The sequence below is a fragment of the Ovis aries genome, chromosome 19 (genome assembly GCF_016772045.2).
Source record: "Ovis aries strain OAR_USU_Benz2616 breed Rambouillet chromosome 19, ARS-UI_Ramb_v3.0, whole genome shotgun sequence".
Taxonomy (NCBI): Eukaryota; Metazoa; Chordata; class Mammalia; order Artiodactyla; family Bovidae; genus Ovis; species Ovis aries.
This window is the reverse complement of record NC_056072.1, coordinates 10,894,389-10,910,465: the sequence shown is the minus strand read 5'-3', so window position 1 is coordinate 10,910,465 and position 16,077 is coordinate 10,894,389. Positions and strand designations below refer to the sequence as shown.

Here is a 16,077-nt window from a genome sequence, read left to right as displayed (position 1 = left end):
CTACTTTGAAGAGATTTCAATTTAGGAAAAAACACAATAAGCACATTTCATACAGTAAATAAACTTTATTTTTCTGTTCTGAGATGACATTGCCAACAGTCACAGATTTGCATACGATACAGTTATGTATTGGCTATTTACAATTTACAGTAGTATTTTTTTCCTCTGAAAAATATAAGTACAAAAGCTAAGTAAACAATGAGGTACTGCCATTTGGATTTATCATATGTCAGAGCTTAAAGAACTAGTCTTTAGCAAATATTCAACAAATCAATCTGGATAAAATAGTCAATTAAATGCTCTAATTTATCAGAAAAAAATCCACTAAATTTCACCTCAAAATGTATTGCACAAGTCTTTAAAAAAAAAATCACCCTAAAAATAAATAGGAAAGTCAAGCAGTTCTTTAAAAAGAGGGACAGAAAGAATGGAAGAAAAGAACATGAAGTGAGCCCATAAATCAGATTAAGTTATTCAAAATATCTTTTAAACAACACAAAACTCTTCCCAACAACAACAACAACAAAAAAAATTGATAACCCCCAAAACTATCATTGTTTCTCCACTGATATAATAATCTATTTTAAAGGCAGTCTGCAATCTTTCCGCGGGCCAATGTCAGATTTTTCTTTGTCTTCTGGCTACATGAGGGACCCTGAATACAGCTTCATACTAACAACAGCAAACGTGCACAGTTTTCCAGGTCTGTCCAGCATCACTCTCCCGACTTCTTTAAGATGAAGGTCGCAGCCATGACTGGAAAAGAAAAAGGATGAGGAGAAAAAAGAAACAAACAAACAAAAAAAAACCTTTTAAAGCTAACTTTTTGGGAGATTTATTTTTTCAAGTTGAAGTATATTAAAATTATATTCTATAGTCTGAAGACTGAAGTACAAATATTCTAAATATTAAATCCTGGAGGAATCTTCTAAATATTACAGTCCTTAGAATGATCTTTTAGTCAGCAGTCCTGAAAGCAGTATTTGTATATGAAATCAGAAACTGCACCGTTGCAGCAGGTACCAAAGGCTGCCAGGCCATGATTAGAGAAGGCCAGGAGTAAGCGCTAGCATGGGGGAAGCTCTCAAGGATGCAGGCTAAATTGAAGAGGAGAAAGCGCTTTTCCTTCTTCCCTATTGATGTTTCTATATATTACCGTTCTCCCAGGATGCTAGGCATAGCAGCAAGGGACAACTGCCTTTTGGTTTAAAAAAATTATGTATGCCTCATCTGAAATTAACAAACTTAATTTTAAAACCTTAATATGCTTATAAGACACGATGTTAAACCCTCCTAATAAGATTTCTCTAGATAAGATTCTAAAAGCCAGTGGTCAAATCAAGTATGAAGTTAAAAATGCATAACAATAAACCACCAAAGAAGAAGCAACAGAGAGACTCTCAGTTTCAGAGAAAGTAATAAAGTCTTCTCAACTTTATTATAATCCACCACTCAGGATGTATTTCCAAGAGTTTACTATTTATTGATATAAAACTCATTCAATATATGTTAGTCCTAGAAATCTAGAGACGATAAGAAAAAGATCTCCTGCGATATTTAAAACCCTTTTTCAGTTATTATTTTCGAACGTTAGCTTGCACTGTTGCAGGAAGAGAAGTTCATGTGTGATTCAATAATGTTGCACAATGTCAATGTCGTGAGAGACCAAGAAAAGGCTGGGAGGACTGTTCTAGTTCAAAAGAGACGTGAAGAACATGACGACAAAATGCAGTCTCCCAGTGGATCCTGGGATTTTAAAAATTATGAGACATTATTTGGAAAACTGGGAAATGTGAGTATTTACTATGTATTAGATAACAGCATTGTGTTAATATTAAATTTCTGAACAGTGGCAACTGTATTGTGAGTATATAGGAAAAGGGTCCTTATTCTTGAAGATACTTAATAAGATATTTGATTTATGTTTGGCAAGTAACTGTCAAATGCTTATAAGCACAATGTTTGCAAGCAACTGTCAAATGTCACAGAGGAGAAAATATATATATGGAAAGAAAGCAAGAGTGAGAGTGAGAAAATCTGGCAAAATGTTAATAACTGGTAAATATAGGTGAAGGGTGTGTGAGTGTTTACTTAAGTTTAACAAATCTTGCTTGAAATTTTTCTAACTGAAAGTTGAGAAGACAATCAAGTTATCAATCAACAGAAATGCTACATGGCAACATTTTAAGTGATAAATGATGCTATTTAAATGCAGTAAGGAGCATGAGACAGTATTTATAATATTATAAACAGAGGTAAAGGTGAGGACTTACTGAGTTAGATATGGGATTTACATGACTAATGATAGCTTTAGACAATCACTAAAACAAGTTAACTGATACACATTAAAAATAAAAATGAGATTCAAATGTAGGCAGAAAGGATATTTGAACTTAAAAGGTTAAAAAAATACTGTATATTAACATTTTAAAACTTGATATTGTTAGTTGCATGTTAGTTGAATTAATAATCACAGAGAATCTTTAATTATAAGTAAGCTCTATTGACTGTGATTCAGCCTGTCACTTGTGAAAATTCATGCAAAGTTTGAGATAAAGACATACCCTAAATTTTTTGGGGGTACTAAATCATGCTAATAGCATGGATAGTATGTAGAGGTGATGGGAGGGGTGTTTAAATGTGAGGACAATCAAGTGTGTCCAAACACGTTAGATGCCTCCACCTCACTGCACTAACACATTGATTAGAAACAGCCACATTCAACTGAAGCAGCTGCCTACGGGTCTCCTCAGGACAAACATGTTATTTTGCTATACTGCATGCTCCCTTGGAGCAGGGAACGGCACCCCTCTCCAGTATTTTGCCTGGAGAATTTCATGGAGAGAGGAGCCTGGCGGGCTACAGTCCATGGGGTGGCAAACAGTTGGATACAACTGAGTGACTCACATACATGATCCCTAGAAGTAATAAAACTGCCATTTATTTTTAAATTAACTTTACTAGTGCTCATTATTTCAGACTAGCCTGACTCTAAGCAAGCTGTGTAATATTTTACATTCTGGATTCATGACATCACTCTTATCTAGAAAATGATTTTTCATTTCTCTCTCATAATCTTTATTAACTTTGAAGACCATTCTCAAGAAATAAAACACAAAAAGGAATATAAAATACATAAACATTTTGGGGAGGATTTTGGGGCAAAATTTCAAACAGCAATTTTGAAAGTTTCAATTGCTATTTAAAGAACTAAAATTTCCAAGAATTATATAACATGGATGGTGGTGATTATTAATCTATATATTAAAGCAAAATTAATAGAAAATCCCTGTATTAATCCATAGCATAATCATATTTTCATTAAACAAAAGAACAAAAGAATTCCAGCAAAATGGTTAGTATCATGCAATGCATTTGATTTTTTGCACAAAAGACACAAGACATATTATTCTTCACTCACCACATGCTAACTAAGCACAGACTGATGGTTTACTCAGAAGATACCACTGCGAGGTGAAGTATACTACAAAGCCAGGAAGAAAAAAGCTTATTGGGTTAGTTTTAAGACTTAACATAACACAGAGATTATATGTATTTATGAACTTCAAAGGATTAAACTGAATGTACTTAAATTTCTCACATATCCCCAGACCAAGGAATCTATAATCACTCCCTCCCATCCTAAATAACGCTACACAGTGGAGATTTTACTCAGAACTTAAAGAACACAATTACAGATGTACTTTATACTTAATTACATATTTATATGCTAGATATAATAAAGTCATGATTATTTGGTTTATAAAAGGATTTGTTTCATAATTCCATTCAAGCATACATTACAATTTGATTTACATAATTTCATTTTACCACCAAAAATTTGGGGGGAAATGTTGATGAACATGAATACAGTGCATCCATACATTGAATTTCCCTCCTAAAAAATGTTAATTTTATCAATGAACAACTCTCTTATTCGGAAATGGTTTTAGGAATGATGACCCAAACCAAAGTTTGCCTTCAAAGGGACCCAACCTCTGCAAACAGTTTAACTGTAGCAACCTTTTGCAATAAATTCAATGTTCTATTTAACATGGTCATAATCCAAGATTATTAACTGACTTCCTGGTTTGCTTTAAAACAGTATCAGCAAAGACAGAAATTGTTTATAAGATCTGAGCCTACTCTTAGTGTGACCAACCTTGGAAGCATCATTTTATTTATCAATTATATTTAATGTGCGGTTAGTAAGAAGCAACAAAATCAAAAGACAAACTATAAAATAATATTTGCAACACACACAACAGAATAAGGCTAACATCCTATTGGAAAACTTGCAGGAGTATGCAAAAAATATATATATATGTATGTTCCCTGTGTCTATGAATGTGAAGTATTCAAAAACTAAAATAACCTACATGTCTATGGATAGGAAATTGATGAACTCAACTGGAGGACATCCATATATCAATCAAAAGAAGAAGGTACATCAGTTTCTAATGAGGTGGAATATAAAAACAAGTGAAAAAAGCAAGCTGTTGCACACTCTCATTTTATAAAGTCAAATACCTAAATGATAGAGGAATAAACATACTTATGTAATTATAAAGCTGGGGGTGTTCACAACACCAACAGCAACCATGATCTTGTCAGGGTGGAAAGAAAGCTGGGAGGCTGAAGATCATCAAGGTCTCCCTTTCTAAGCAATGTTTCTGCATTGTCTGCAGTGTTTCTTTGCAATGATCACATACTATGTAATCTGAACAAAATTAAGAAGCAAAACCACTTTTAGGATAACACATACGTGGTCTACAGGTGCAGTATTTTTCACTATGCATCGGTTTTATGTGCATCTGTTTCTTGAATCCACCTTGCATGCAGCTACAGAGACCATGCAAAGGAAAACGTAAATGTCCACTGGAATGGAGAACACTTACACCTATTGATGCTGAAAAGTTCTGATGGTTTTATTAATTCAGAGCAGATTTTTTTTTAAAGGAATTCCAACCAAAGGGAGAGAAGTGAGAAACACTAAGTACAAGACTATGCCTAGAGTAACAACTGATTGAGGATTTGACCCAACACAAAGGATCAGCATGAAAGCAAGGCAATAACAAAGTCAACAGAAGGTCGGCCTTTAAAAATGACCACATTAGATGGGAAATGAAAACAAGCCAAATCTTATTCAATAGAATAGAAAAATTTTCTTTTAACAGAGTCAAAGAAAATAGCCATTTAGTTTAAACATGTCATTAAGTTTGCTAGCACTCTAGAAGAACCACTTTCTAAATAACAAAAGAACTTCTCAATCCCAAGAGGTCATGGAAACAACCTAGATGTCCATCAGCAGATGAATGGATAAGAAAGCTGTGGTACATATACACAATGGAGTATTACTCAGCCGTTAAAAAGAATACATCTGAATCAGTTCTGTTGAGATGGATGAAACTGGAGCCGATTATACAGCGTGAAGTAAGCCAGAAAGAAGAACACCAATACAGTATATTAACACATATATATGGAATTTAGAAAGATGGAAATGATGACCCTGTATGCAAGACAGCAAAAAAGACATAGATGTGTATAGCGGACTTTTAGACTCAGAGGGAGAGGGAGAGGGTGGGATGATTTGGGAGAATGGCATTGAAACATGTATACTATCATGTAAGAATCGAATCGCCAGTCTATGTCCGATGCAGGATACAGCATGCTTGGTGCTGGTGCACGGGGATGACCCAGAGGGATGTTGTGGGGAGGGAGGTGGGAGGGGGGTTCATGTTTGGGATCGCATGTACACCCGTGGTGGATTCCTGTCAATGTATGGCAAAACCAATACAGTATTGTAAAGTAAAATAAAGTAAAAATAAAATTTTTTTTTAAAGGGTAAAAAATAAATAAATAAATAAATAAATAAAATAAACTTTCTTAGTGTAATTATCCTAAATAAATAAGACTTTCTTGGAAAAAAAAAAATCTGATGGTGTAAGGGCCATCTTACTCAATTAGACAATGAGATAAGCTAAACACTTGTGTATTCACTATTGCTCCCATCCTGAAACTGAAACTACTCTGGCCATTTAAATTACCTGCTGCTGTTGCTGCTAAGTCGCTTCAGTCGTGTCCAACTCTGTGCGACCACATAGATGGCAGCCCACCAGGCTCCCCCGTCTCTGGGATTCTCCAGGCAAGAACACTGGAGTGGGTTGCCATTTCCTTCTCCAATGCATGAAAGTGAAAAGTGAAAGTGAAGTCCCTCAGTCGTGTCCGACTCTTAGCGACCCCATGGACTGCAGCCACCAGGCTCCGTCCATGGGATTTTCCAGGCAAGAGTACTGGAGTAGGGTGCCATTGCCTTCTCCCACCCATCACAAAATCAAGTATCAGGCACAAGATGCTACAAACTGAGAGGAGTAAAAAGACTTCCTTAGGGAACACATGCTGTGTGCATCTGGCATGGTCTTTAACTTCTGACTCCTGCATATAAGACCTTTTTTTCTCACTTGAAAGAACTTCAAAATTTACTACTAAATACTTCAAAGGAAAAGAAACCTTGCAGATAGAATAATCCCACATATTAATTTTGCCAAGCAAGGCTAGAAATATGAGAAGTGTTTGTTTGCTCAAAGTCATCCAGGGGCTGAGCTGTTGAGTGCTAGTTCTCCCCACAACATAGCTGCTGACATTCGGAGGTGCAGAGACTGGAGATGGGACACGGCTGGAGCAGGTATCCTTCCCATAAAGTGACGTGACTGTCGTACTGAGTGAGGTCTTTCATGATTTATCTTGAACATTATTAGCTTACCTTTCCAAGTCTCATTTTCTAAGAAAAACTAGTCCTACCCATTGCTACATGGTGGCTAAGGAACCATCTCCACTAGCCCCACCATCATCACAAAACTCCAGCTGGGGCAGTAAACATACTTTGGTTCTTCAATAATCCTAGCAAGATAATGTTAGTTTTGTGAAGAACCAAAGACACTGTAAAGAAACAAGTCTCAGAGATTCTGAGACTTGTCAAATGAAGGATTAGAATTCCTTTTCTCCACATTGTGATTCTTACGTAAAACAGACTTTAATTATGCTCAGCAATGTAATTGTACTTAACAGATAATAGTTTGTCATCTACAAAGTATGTTCTTGAAATTGGGTTAAACTCTGAAACCACTTATTAAATAATAACTGTTGTGGGGTTTCTCAAAGACTATAAAACTCACTGAAGGGAAGGGAGATACATATGGTACAGAGGTGATATACTGAAAAATACCTTACGAGCAGTCAGGGACAGTTTTTGATCCATGCCAGAGAGCAAACTTATGATCATTAGGATTATAAAGCAAAGGTTTTAGACAGTATCCCTCCTCTAGTATCTGTTAAATAATACCAACGCTGATGTGGCCCACACTGTCGGCACAAAGTGCAATGCACCATCTCTCAAGCGCCCCAATTACTAACAGGCAGAGGAGAAAGCTCTGCAATGTGGCAGGGTTTGCTTGGCTTATTTATACCAGCTTTGCAGCCCCGAAATTTAAAATAACAAAGCAGTCAACACTGCTGATTTTAATAGAGAAGAAACTGTAGCTGTGGTTACAACGAATTGCATAAATGGCCCATCTGGAACATACATTTAAATTAAAGCTAAGATGACTAAGCAACTTTAAAATGATTATTTAAAAAACCTCTAAAAAGCTTTGCTTTCTATACATTTAGATGTCTTTCTATTGGATACTTCTACAGAAGAAGAGGAGTTACTGTTCTTAGCAGTGCTTCGCTCTCATCAGGTACAGCTCGTCAGTGTATGAAGTCAGTTGTGATTTCTTTAAGAGGTTTGTTCAATGATTCCCATCATTCATTTATGAATGACAGTGACTGTAAAGCCAATGTGACTTAGGCTTCCACTTTCTCCATATAATCTCAATTTTCCATCAAATAAGGAAACAATCATGAATGACTCTATCAAGTACCAAAAATCTCTTTATATTGACAAAAGTTTAATCAAATTGATGTACACATAATCTCTGGGATCTCCCTCACTTCATGCTCACTATAACATTTCAAATTTCCTAAGCATTTGCTTTTATAACTTGAATTATATTACATAACCATGTCTTTTATTCATGTATGAATGAATGGATGCTTTTCCCTCCGCCTAAAATGAAAGATTCCACAAGGTCAACAACCATACCTTCCATGTCTTCAATTTTCCTATATTTGCCACAACAAGCATCAATAGAAGAGTCAATTGAACTCATTTATTAAGCAAAAGATAATGATGGATGAGACTGCTTAAAATAGTAGTGGAAGTCTGGGACTTTCTTTCTGAGCCAGTCAGCCTCTGGGATAAGTAATTAGGAAGGACCAGTCACCAATTCATCCTTATCTAGAATGAATACCACTTTATTCATGAATAAACAATGTAAAGTTTTGCAAAGATTGCTTTTCAGTTAAACTCAAGAAAGAAAGAAACTTTTCCATCTGTCTTCAAAGTTTTTTTGTGTTTTTTAAAATTTTATTTATTTATTTTAATTGGAGGCTAATTACTTTACAATATTGTAGTGGTTTTTGCCACACATTGACATGAATCAGCCATGGGTGTACACGTGTTCCCATTTTACATGATTCACTATTTACATGTAATCTATTAAGAATAAGGCTGCATGTGGGGGACCGGTGGGGGTGGGGCCGGGGGGAAGTGGGGGACAGTACATGGTGAGGGCGAATGTCCTACCACATTTGCCAAAGCAGTGACTTAGGACGAGTCTGTGCTATATTCCAAATCCTGACAAACTGCAGCCTAACAGTAAGAGGAGAGGCTGGCCATACCTCATCATCAAGTAGAGGCTACAGGAGAATGAACGAAGATTTAAAAAAACAAAACTTTCTATTTACTTCATTTTAAAATATTTTCTAAAACATCTGGACCATAATGACAGAATCATGTCAACAGGCTCAAACTGCATTGGAGATTTTGTTTTCATAAAGACAGTTGTTTTACTCAGTGAAGAGGAAAACCACTCTGAATGAACTACAGGTTACAGAATTAGATGTTTGCTAGAATTTAAAACAACATTCTCTCTAGTGATGAAGGGCATACATTATAGTTACCTACTTCTCTATCAAAAATACCTATAACCAGAGCTAACTACAGAGGTATGACAATATTCTTCAGACCACTAGATACCAGGGAGAAATGTTTTACGAAAACACACACACATACACACACACACACACACACACACACACAATTAAAGGCTAGCCAGAATAACTGCAGTTGTCCCAGAAAATATATGACAGATAACACAATATACAATGGAGTTGGGCCTAAAGTCAGGGATGCTGGATGACTTTAAAGGACGCAAGGAAGATGTCAGAGTAGGCACTGGGTCAAAGGAAAGGAGCATCACAGGGGGCTGATAAGTGCCGGGGGCCAGGGGCGTGGGGGGACGTGGGGCGGCGGCGGGGGTTAGCCTGTAGGATAAAAGCCTTCCATCCAGGCCCTCTCAGGGTTTTTGGTTGAGTTCCACAGGTTAGAACCAGAACAGATTTGCGACCCCAACAGAAAGGGCAATTTGGGCTCATGATGAGCCAGAATTTGTTTAAGAAACACACACAGTCTGTAGAGACAAGATGGTATTCTTTGAGATGTAATTACTTATTGACTTAGCCCTTCTTACTGGAGACACTCAGACGTGGGCTAACCCATCACTAAAGAGTAGATCTTTGTTTACTTTAAATAGGAGAGTAAAAGAAGAGCACTACTGTCCTCACAAAATAGGTAAAGAAATTGCAGGGGAAGATGTGCAAGTCCTGCAGGCTACTAGCAAGACAAGAAAAGACAGAAGAAAGAGAAAGTTAGGGGTCAGACAGGAAACATCACAAAGTTCATACTCTGCTTAGAATGGATCTTATTCCGGTATTGGTGCAGGGCAAAAAGAAGTTAGGCAAGGGGAATTTTGTATAATTTATGAAGTGTGTATTTGTTTCATTTCAATCATAGCTGACTTCGCAGGAAAATTTCCCAATAATTCAATTATCTATTGATACTTTCCCCTGTAGGGTATAGGCCAAAAGCTCAAAAATGCTTAAATTCTTTCACTCAGAATTATTACATTTGGAAATCAATTGAAATAGATTTAGGAACTATAATCTACCAAACACCTACATCATGATATAATTTGGTTTAAAAAAACCTATTACTCAACATAGCAGAACAAATGCCTTTTCTGTCCTTCCCAGAAAGAGCCCAAGTTCCAGAAATCTCACACAGTCATGTAAGTGTCAACCTCATATATATTATTAAATAAGATTATTCTTTCCTTGAGGGCATCCAGATTTGCCCTCAGTTTAATATTCATAATGTAGTTTTATTTTTCAGGCTATACTACAATAAAGATGAAAACTTTTAAACTTCTCTTACCAACTCAGTCTTTGTAAATGAGACAGAATGTAAACAGACAAGATACAGTCGTCTTCTATCTGTAGCCTATACTTAAAGCTTACCATGAGTCGAGCATCTTCCCTTTCCAAAATTTTCTGAGTCTGATCATCAGGGAACTTCAGCACAGTGGTTATAACCTTTGCCATGGTCTACAAGAAAGACAAGAGTCAGTCACTAGACAGCAGAGCGGATGACTCTCACCCCATTCTGACATGTGCTGCCAGTGGAATTCTTTAGTGCTCTCAATGGAAGCCACGACCAAAGAAGTATGATGTGAAGGTATTGGTCAAGGAAGTAACAGTCAATCCCAGAATTTCAATTTGAAAGGACCCCTCACAATGCCTGGGTTGATATTATTTTAAGAAGATGTATTTATAATAGCATGAAGCTATATAAAGTTCTAATGTTCTTGGCCCTTTGTCTTATTAAAATGAAACTTTATTACTCATTCATTTTATAAGGCTTTTTATTTGTAGAAATCTATCTAATAAGTGATGTATTGCCAAAACATATGCTCTAAATAATCAGAATTAGATACTCCCAAGTTCAGCTTGAACTAAATCACATCATATATCTCGTAAACATGGGCTACTGCATGAACATGAACATGCTTGTAGGTATTTTTTTAAGACATGCAGCACATCAGCCTAATAGAAATACAAATTACATTTTAAATAAACACAAGATGTTTTGTTTGGTAGAAAACAGGATGAATCAAAACATTACACATGGTGGCTTGCAAAACAAGATCATAAACTGTGCAGATCTAAATAAATATACCGTAAGCCAGACTGTCACCCATAAGCTCGTGGAAAATTCTCCTCAAAGGCTGAAATTCCCTATTTTGTATCAAGGTGAGATGGTTTGAGGGAGACAGAGAGGAAAGAAGATACCACTTATGAAATAAGTAGGATAACAAGGTCAGCGCTCACATACAAATTCAGGTACTAGTGCTCTGCTGAGGATGAGGAGCAGTGCTCCTTACTGTAGGGCTACAGAGGATGGGAGGCTCACCCAGGAAACTGACTCTTAACATTCTGTGTTCATATTACATGACTGTGCGTGTGTTCTGGGCAGACTGCAGGGAGGGAGGGAAGTGTGACTGCAGAAGGTCACGGAGCAAAAGATGACATAATATAGGTAACCAAACTTTTAGGAACACACAGCATTAGGAGAAAAGCATAATTATTTCCAGGAAGAATGGAGATGTTAGAAAAGAACTAACATTTTTAAAATTCCTATTATGTGTTAAGCCTAGGCAAGGCACTTCATGTATTTCTAATACTTATTTCAGCTAACAGATCAACTAACACTATTCTTCAACCCCAAACCCCAAACCACAAAGAGCAAGATTTTAGAGTCTGACTCTCCTTTCTTTATCTTTGCCTCTGCCAGCCTGATGATCAAAAAAATACCTTTAATACAACTTAATTCCTGGAGAATACCAAAGGCATTTTACAAAAATCCTCACCCTTTAAACTGTATTGCCTAGACAGAATAGAATCTTCTGTGTTAAACTGAAGTCTAGAAACCAAGCATATATGCGGCATGAAATGGCAAGAGAAATAAGCAGTACTAATTGTTTCAATATTCTTTTTATTAACACTGTAAATTTGGCTTATCAAGTTCGAAAGACCCCAAAGTCCATTTATACCCATTATGAAACCATATATGTTATACACTTATGCACAAGCATGTCTGTCGGAAAAAAAAAAGAGAACTGTGGCTAGTTGCCTCATCACACTTCTAAAAACATTAAATGGGAAACCCACCTCTAAACTCATCAGCGATGCTGAATTTGCAGCTGGTTACCCAGCAAAGACTTACAGCTCTTCCCTGGCTTTAATGGAAAGCCCAGGTTCTCTGCCATACCATGGGAAAGAAATCAGCCTGTCTACTCTACATACAATATCCTCAGGCCCTGGGAAGTAAGGAAAAGTTCAAATGAGCCACCTGGTTTACAAGTGGCCTCTCCTACCAGGTTTTCCTTAGGGAGCTAATTCAATAAAGGATAAAATGAGAAACACTTTCTATTGAAAAGGAGAACAGGCTGAATCTAAGTACCAAAAATAGCATGAAGGATCAAAATCCAAGGGAAAAAAGTGCCAGGACAGAAGAAAGAGAGGAGTTTACTTAACTTCATACTGTAAGAATGTGTATCACACATGTGGTCTTTAAAAAATCATCTGCCTCATAAAGTAAGGAACACTGTGTACAAAGGCAGATGAAGAAAGACAGGTGGGATGACATACAGATCCTGCTGGACAAGAAACAACGGCAGATGACGATCAGATCACAAAGGCCATTCATGTATCCTGGCTCATTCTAAAACCACAGCCTGGTCTCCATTTCAAATTCTTTGTTAATATGTAGAAACTGGGCAAATCAACAAAAGAAATGTCTAAAAACAGACACCGTGTCTACCCTTGAGGGTGTCAACTCTGGCTTGAAACTTTTCAGGGCCACCCTCCAATACCCTACAGGTAGAATTCTGAAATACTCCAGGCCGTCTACACCTGCAGCCCTAAGCAGAGTCACTTCCGCACCACAGAGGCAGTGCTTTAGTTGGAGCAGACTCCCTGTCATTCCAAAGCCCACACTCACTTTCCTGTCTAGGACTTTCTGTCTGGGCTTTCCTCCTCTCTGAGCTCATCTATCAAAATTTATGCCCCCTTGTAAAGGCCTGTATACACACCTCCTTCCCCAGGATGCCCTTGACCTCCCCACAAGTAAATATGGGGATGCTGCTTTTCAGAGCCCTTGCTACACTCTGCACCACACTGTGCCTAGTGAGAACAGCTCCACCTTCCCACTCTATGGTAAAACAGCTTAAAAGCAGGGATGGTATCCATTTTCATCTCCAGACTCATCATGGCAATAAACATCAGGCCACATACAGGAAGTGTTCGATAAACATGCAATAAATTAAACTGAGTATCTACTACAATTTTCAATATTGGCTTATAACATGTGATGGCAGAATAAGACTACTCATTCTTAGTAACCAGGAGAGCACACTGAATGCCGAAGACACAGCTCACAGGGAGCCACCTCAGCACAGATCCCTAGCTGCCCAGGCCTCAAAAACATCCCTTATAACCTGCCTCCCGGATCACGGCCCAGGACAACTGCAGAGCTCCGAAAGCACAGGCTGAGACCTGGCTGATCTGGCCCCACCCCAGAAGGTAACTCCTGCTGGGCTGGGCCTTTCTTTAGGAATCAGACTCTGAAAGGATCTCACCCCATACCTGCTTGCAACCTCCAGGACACACAGGCTGAGGCAGTCACACCCTCATTTCATAGATTGAGAAAAGGCTAAATAACTAATTTAGCAACAACTCTGGGATCATAGCTTTAGACTCACAAATACACCAAAGGAGCTAAACTTCTGAGAGGCTATTTTTCTTAAAGAAATGCTTTTCCCCCTTCCCTGCAATAACAAGGTAACTTTACCTAAGCCACCTCAAATACAGGCTGCTATCCAACAAGGGCATAGTAACAGAAAGCTACATTTCATTAGCTTTGTTTTTTAAAGATAAGGAGAAAATTCAGTTTTAGATATCCTTTGATTTAAAAAAAAGTTCTTAAGAAAAAAAGGCACTGAATTACTGTGAATTAATACATCCATCCTATGATGCACATTCAGGATCACACTGGATATTTCTTCAACTTGAACTATCTCATACACTGAAATTACATTTCTATTGTATCAAGGACTCAAACGATCTCTAGCCCTGTAACTCCTGATGTTTAGCAGAATCTACAACCTATAAATTCTTAATATTCTTATAAGAGATTTTTTATCCCCTTATTTTTAGGTCTTATTTGCCAAAACAACCCCTGAACTGTCTTAATTCCTGAATTTAGCACTTAGTAACTCCCACAAACCCATAAATTAAAACACTGACTGGCTGTTTCTTAGAAAACTCATTATCCCATTCTCAGCTAACATATATGGACAATGTAAAAATTCATGAAGGTAAAAAGTTGAAACAGTATCAAAAGCAAAAATTGCTTCAAGTGAAAAATTTTAAGAAAGGCTCATGAATTTCCCTAAGTATATTTAATTCAATTAAAGATGTATTTACAAAATGTCCAATATAAGGCTTTTAAAAACACTGCAGGGATACAAGTTAACAATAAGACTAGACTCCACACTATAAGGGACCTTATAGCAAATTTAACATCCTAGAAAACAAATTAACCAAGCATTATTACCTATGCAGTGTGGTCATTTTTAAATGATCAATATTTTATATGTACAAGAATAACTTTCTTACACTGACCAAAGTACAATATTTCTAAATAACCCTACATAGTCGTTCTTAATTAGGACCATTTCCAATACTATCCACACTACCCTTAAGTCTCCATGAAAATGAAATTTCATCTCCTAATCTTAAGATCCAAAGTCAAAAATAGCCACATGCTTCACAAAGTATTAAGTTAATGAAACTTTTATCATTATTATTTAGCATCAACAATCAGTATTTTTAAATTAATATTTTATAAATGTAACAAATATAAGCAAGATTTGCCAACTCACTTTTGCAAACTCAGAGCAATAACACAATTACCTATTGCCTACTATCAGCACATATGGTCTGCTAGCAGTAAACACACAACATCAATATGTTTATTAAAAATGGGATACAGTTCCTTCTAAATTAAACCATATGACAAATCACCAGACACGATTTATACCTTAGTCTCACGACCCATCATATACTCAAAAAGCACTTTGCGCAAATACTCAAACTCGGTAGGTTCTCCAAAGAGCGAAACATCAGTATGGTACAAATTGCCACCTGTCAAACAAACAAACAGATTAAACTGTAAAGAGAAAACCAGATAAGCTACTTAGCACTTAGAAAAAGATAAACTAAAAAACAAAGCAACAAAGAGAGAGGCTTTACTCTTGTATCAACTGTATTGTATTAGATTGCATTACAATATGTATATACATTGTAAATGATAATGCATATAGCATTCCAACTGGTATTTTTCCTTTAGAAGAGAAAACAAGTATTATTGCAGCAGTTTTATTTCTCACATCTTCCCTCTCCTCCAAGCCTTGCCCTTCTTCTGCTTCATCTTTCTGGCATGACAATTTAAAAAGACGAGGCCTAGGGAATAAGAAGATTCCTTAAAACCAGTATTTCTCTCCCAAATACTATTTGGTTGGCTTCAGACAGTCTATGGTGACTAAAATGAACAATTATTTTTACTTTGTTAAGGAGTTCAGTAGCTCAGAATAGTATTTTAGTTTTTCTAGTATTCCAAACCTAAAAGCACTGAAGTTTAAATCAAGTTTTCTAAACTGTTTTGAAACATAAGGTAGATAAAATAACTTTAAATGCATTAAGTAGTAATGCCATTTTAGTGGTTTTCGAATACTTTGCTTCAATATCTGAAGACTGTCACAAAATATATAGTTCATCTATTAGATCAAGCTCCATTTCAATTTAAAAATAAAGAATAAATACAGTTCAAGTATATGAAATCATAGTATGAAAAACTTTAATCTGAATAAATTCATAATTCTGTGTTATGTGAAGTCTAAATTCACATTCACTTCCAGTACAATGGCACACTAGGTAATCTGAAAAGCCTTCTGCACTAAGAACTATCTAAAAGCATAGCAAAGAGATTAATGTGCAAATTCAACCAGATTGCTAGGA

At 36.6% G+C, this 16,077-nt stretch overlaps 1 protein-coding gene across 10 annotated transcripts in view; it reads right to left on the bottom strand.

Moving 5' to 3' along the window:
• Nucleotides 1–45: 45 nt before the first annotated feature.
• The window catches only part of GOLGA4 (golgin A4), a 103,925-nt gene continuing 87,893 nt past the window's right edge, over nt 46–16,077 (bottom strand). For 8 of the 10 annotated variants that reach the window (XM_060402785.1, XM_060402786.1, XM_060402787.1 and 5 more), the window contains 3 exons: nt 15,101–15,204; nt 10,459–10,545; nt 46–3,484 (listed from right to left, as the gene is read on the bottom strand). In XM_060402785.1, the coding sequence (XP_060258768.1) occupies nt 3,455–3,484; nt 10,459–10,545; nt 15,101–15,204 (221 nt within the window). In that variant the 3' untranslated portion in view covers nt 46–3,454. The remainder of the gene's footprint in view (nt 3,485–10,458; nt 10,546–15,100; nt 15,205–16,077) is intronic. The other 2 variants (XM_012099380.5, XM_012099381.5) reach the window with 2 other exon arrangements.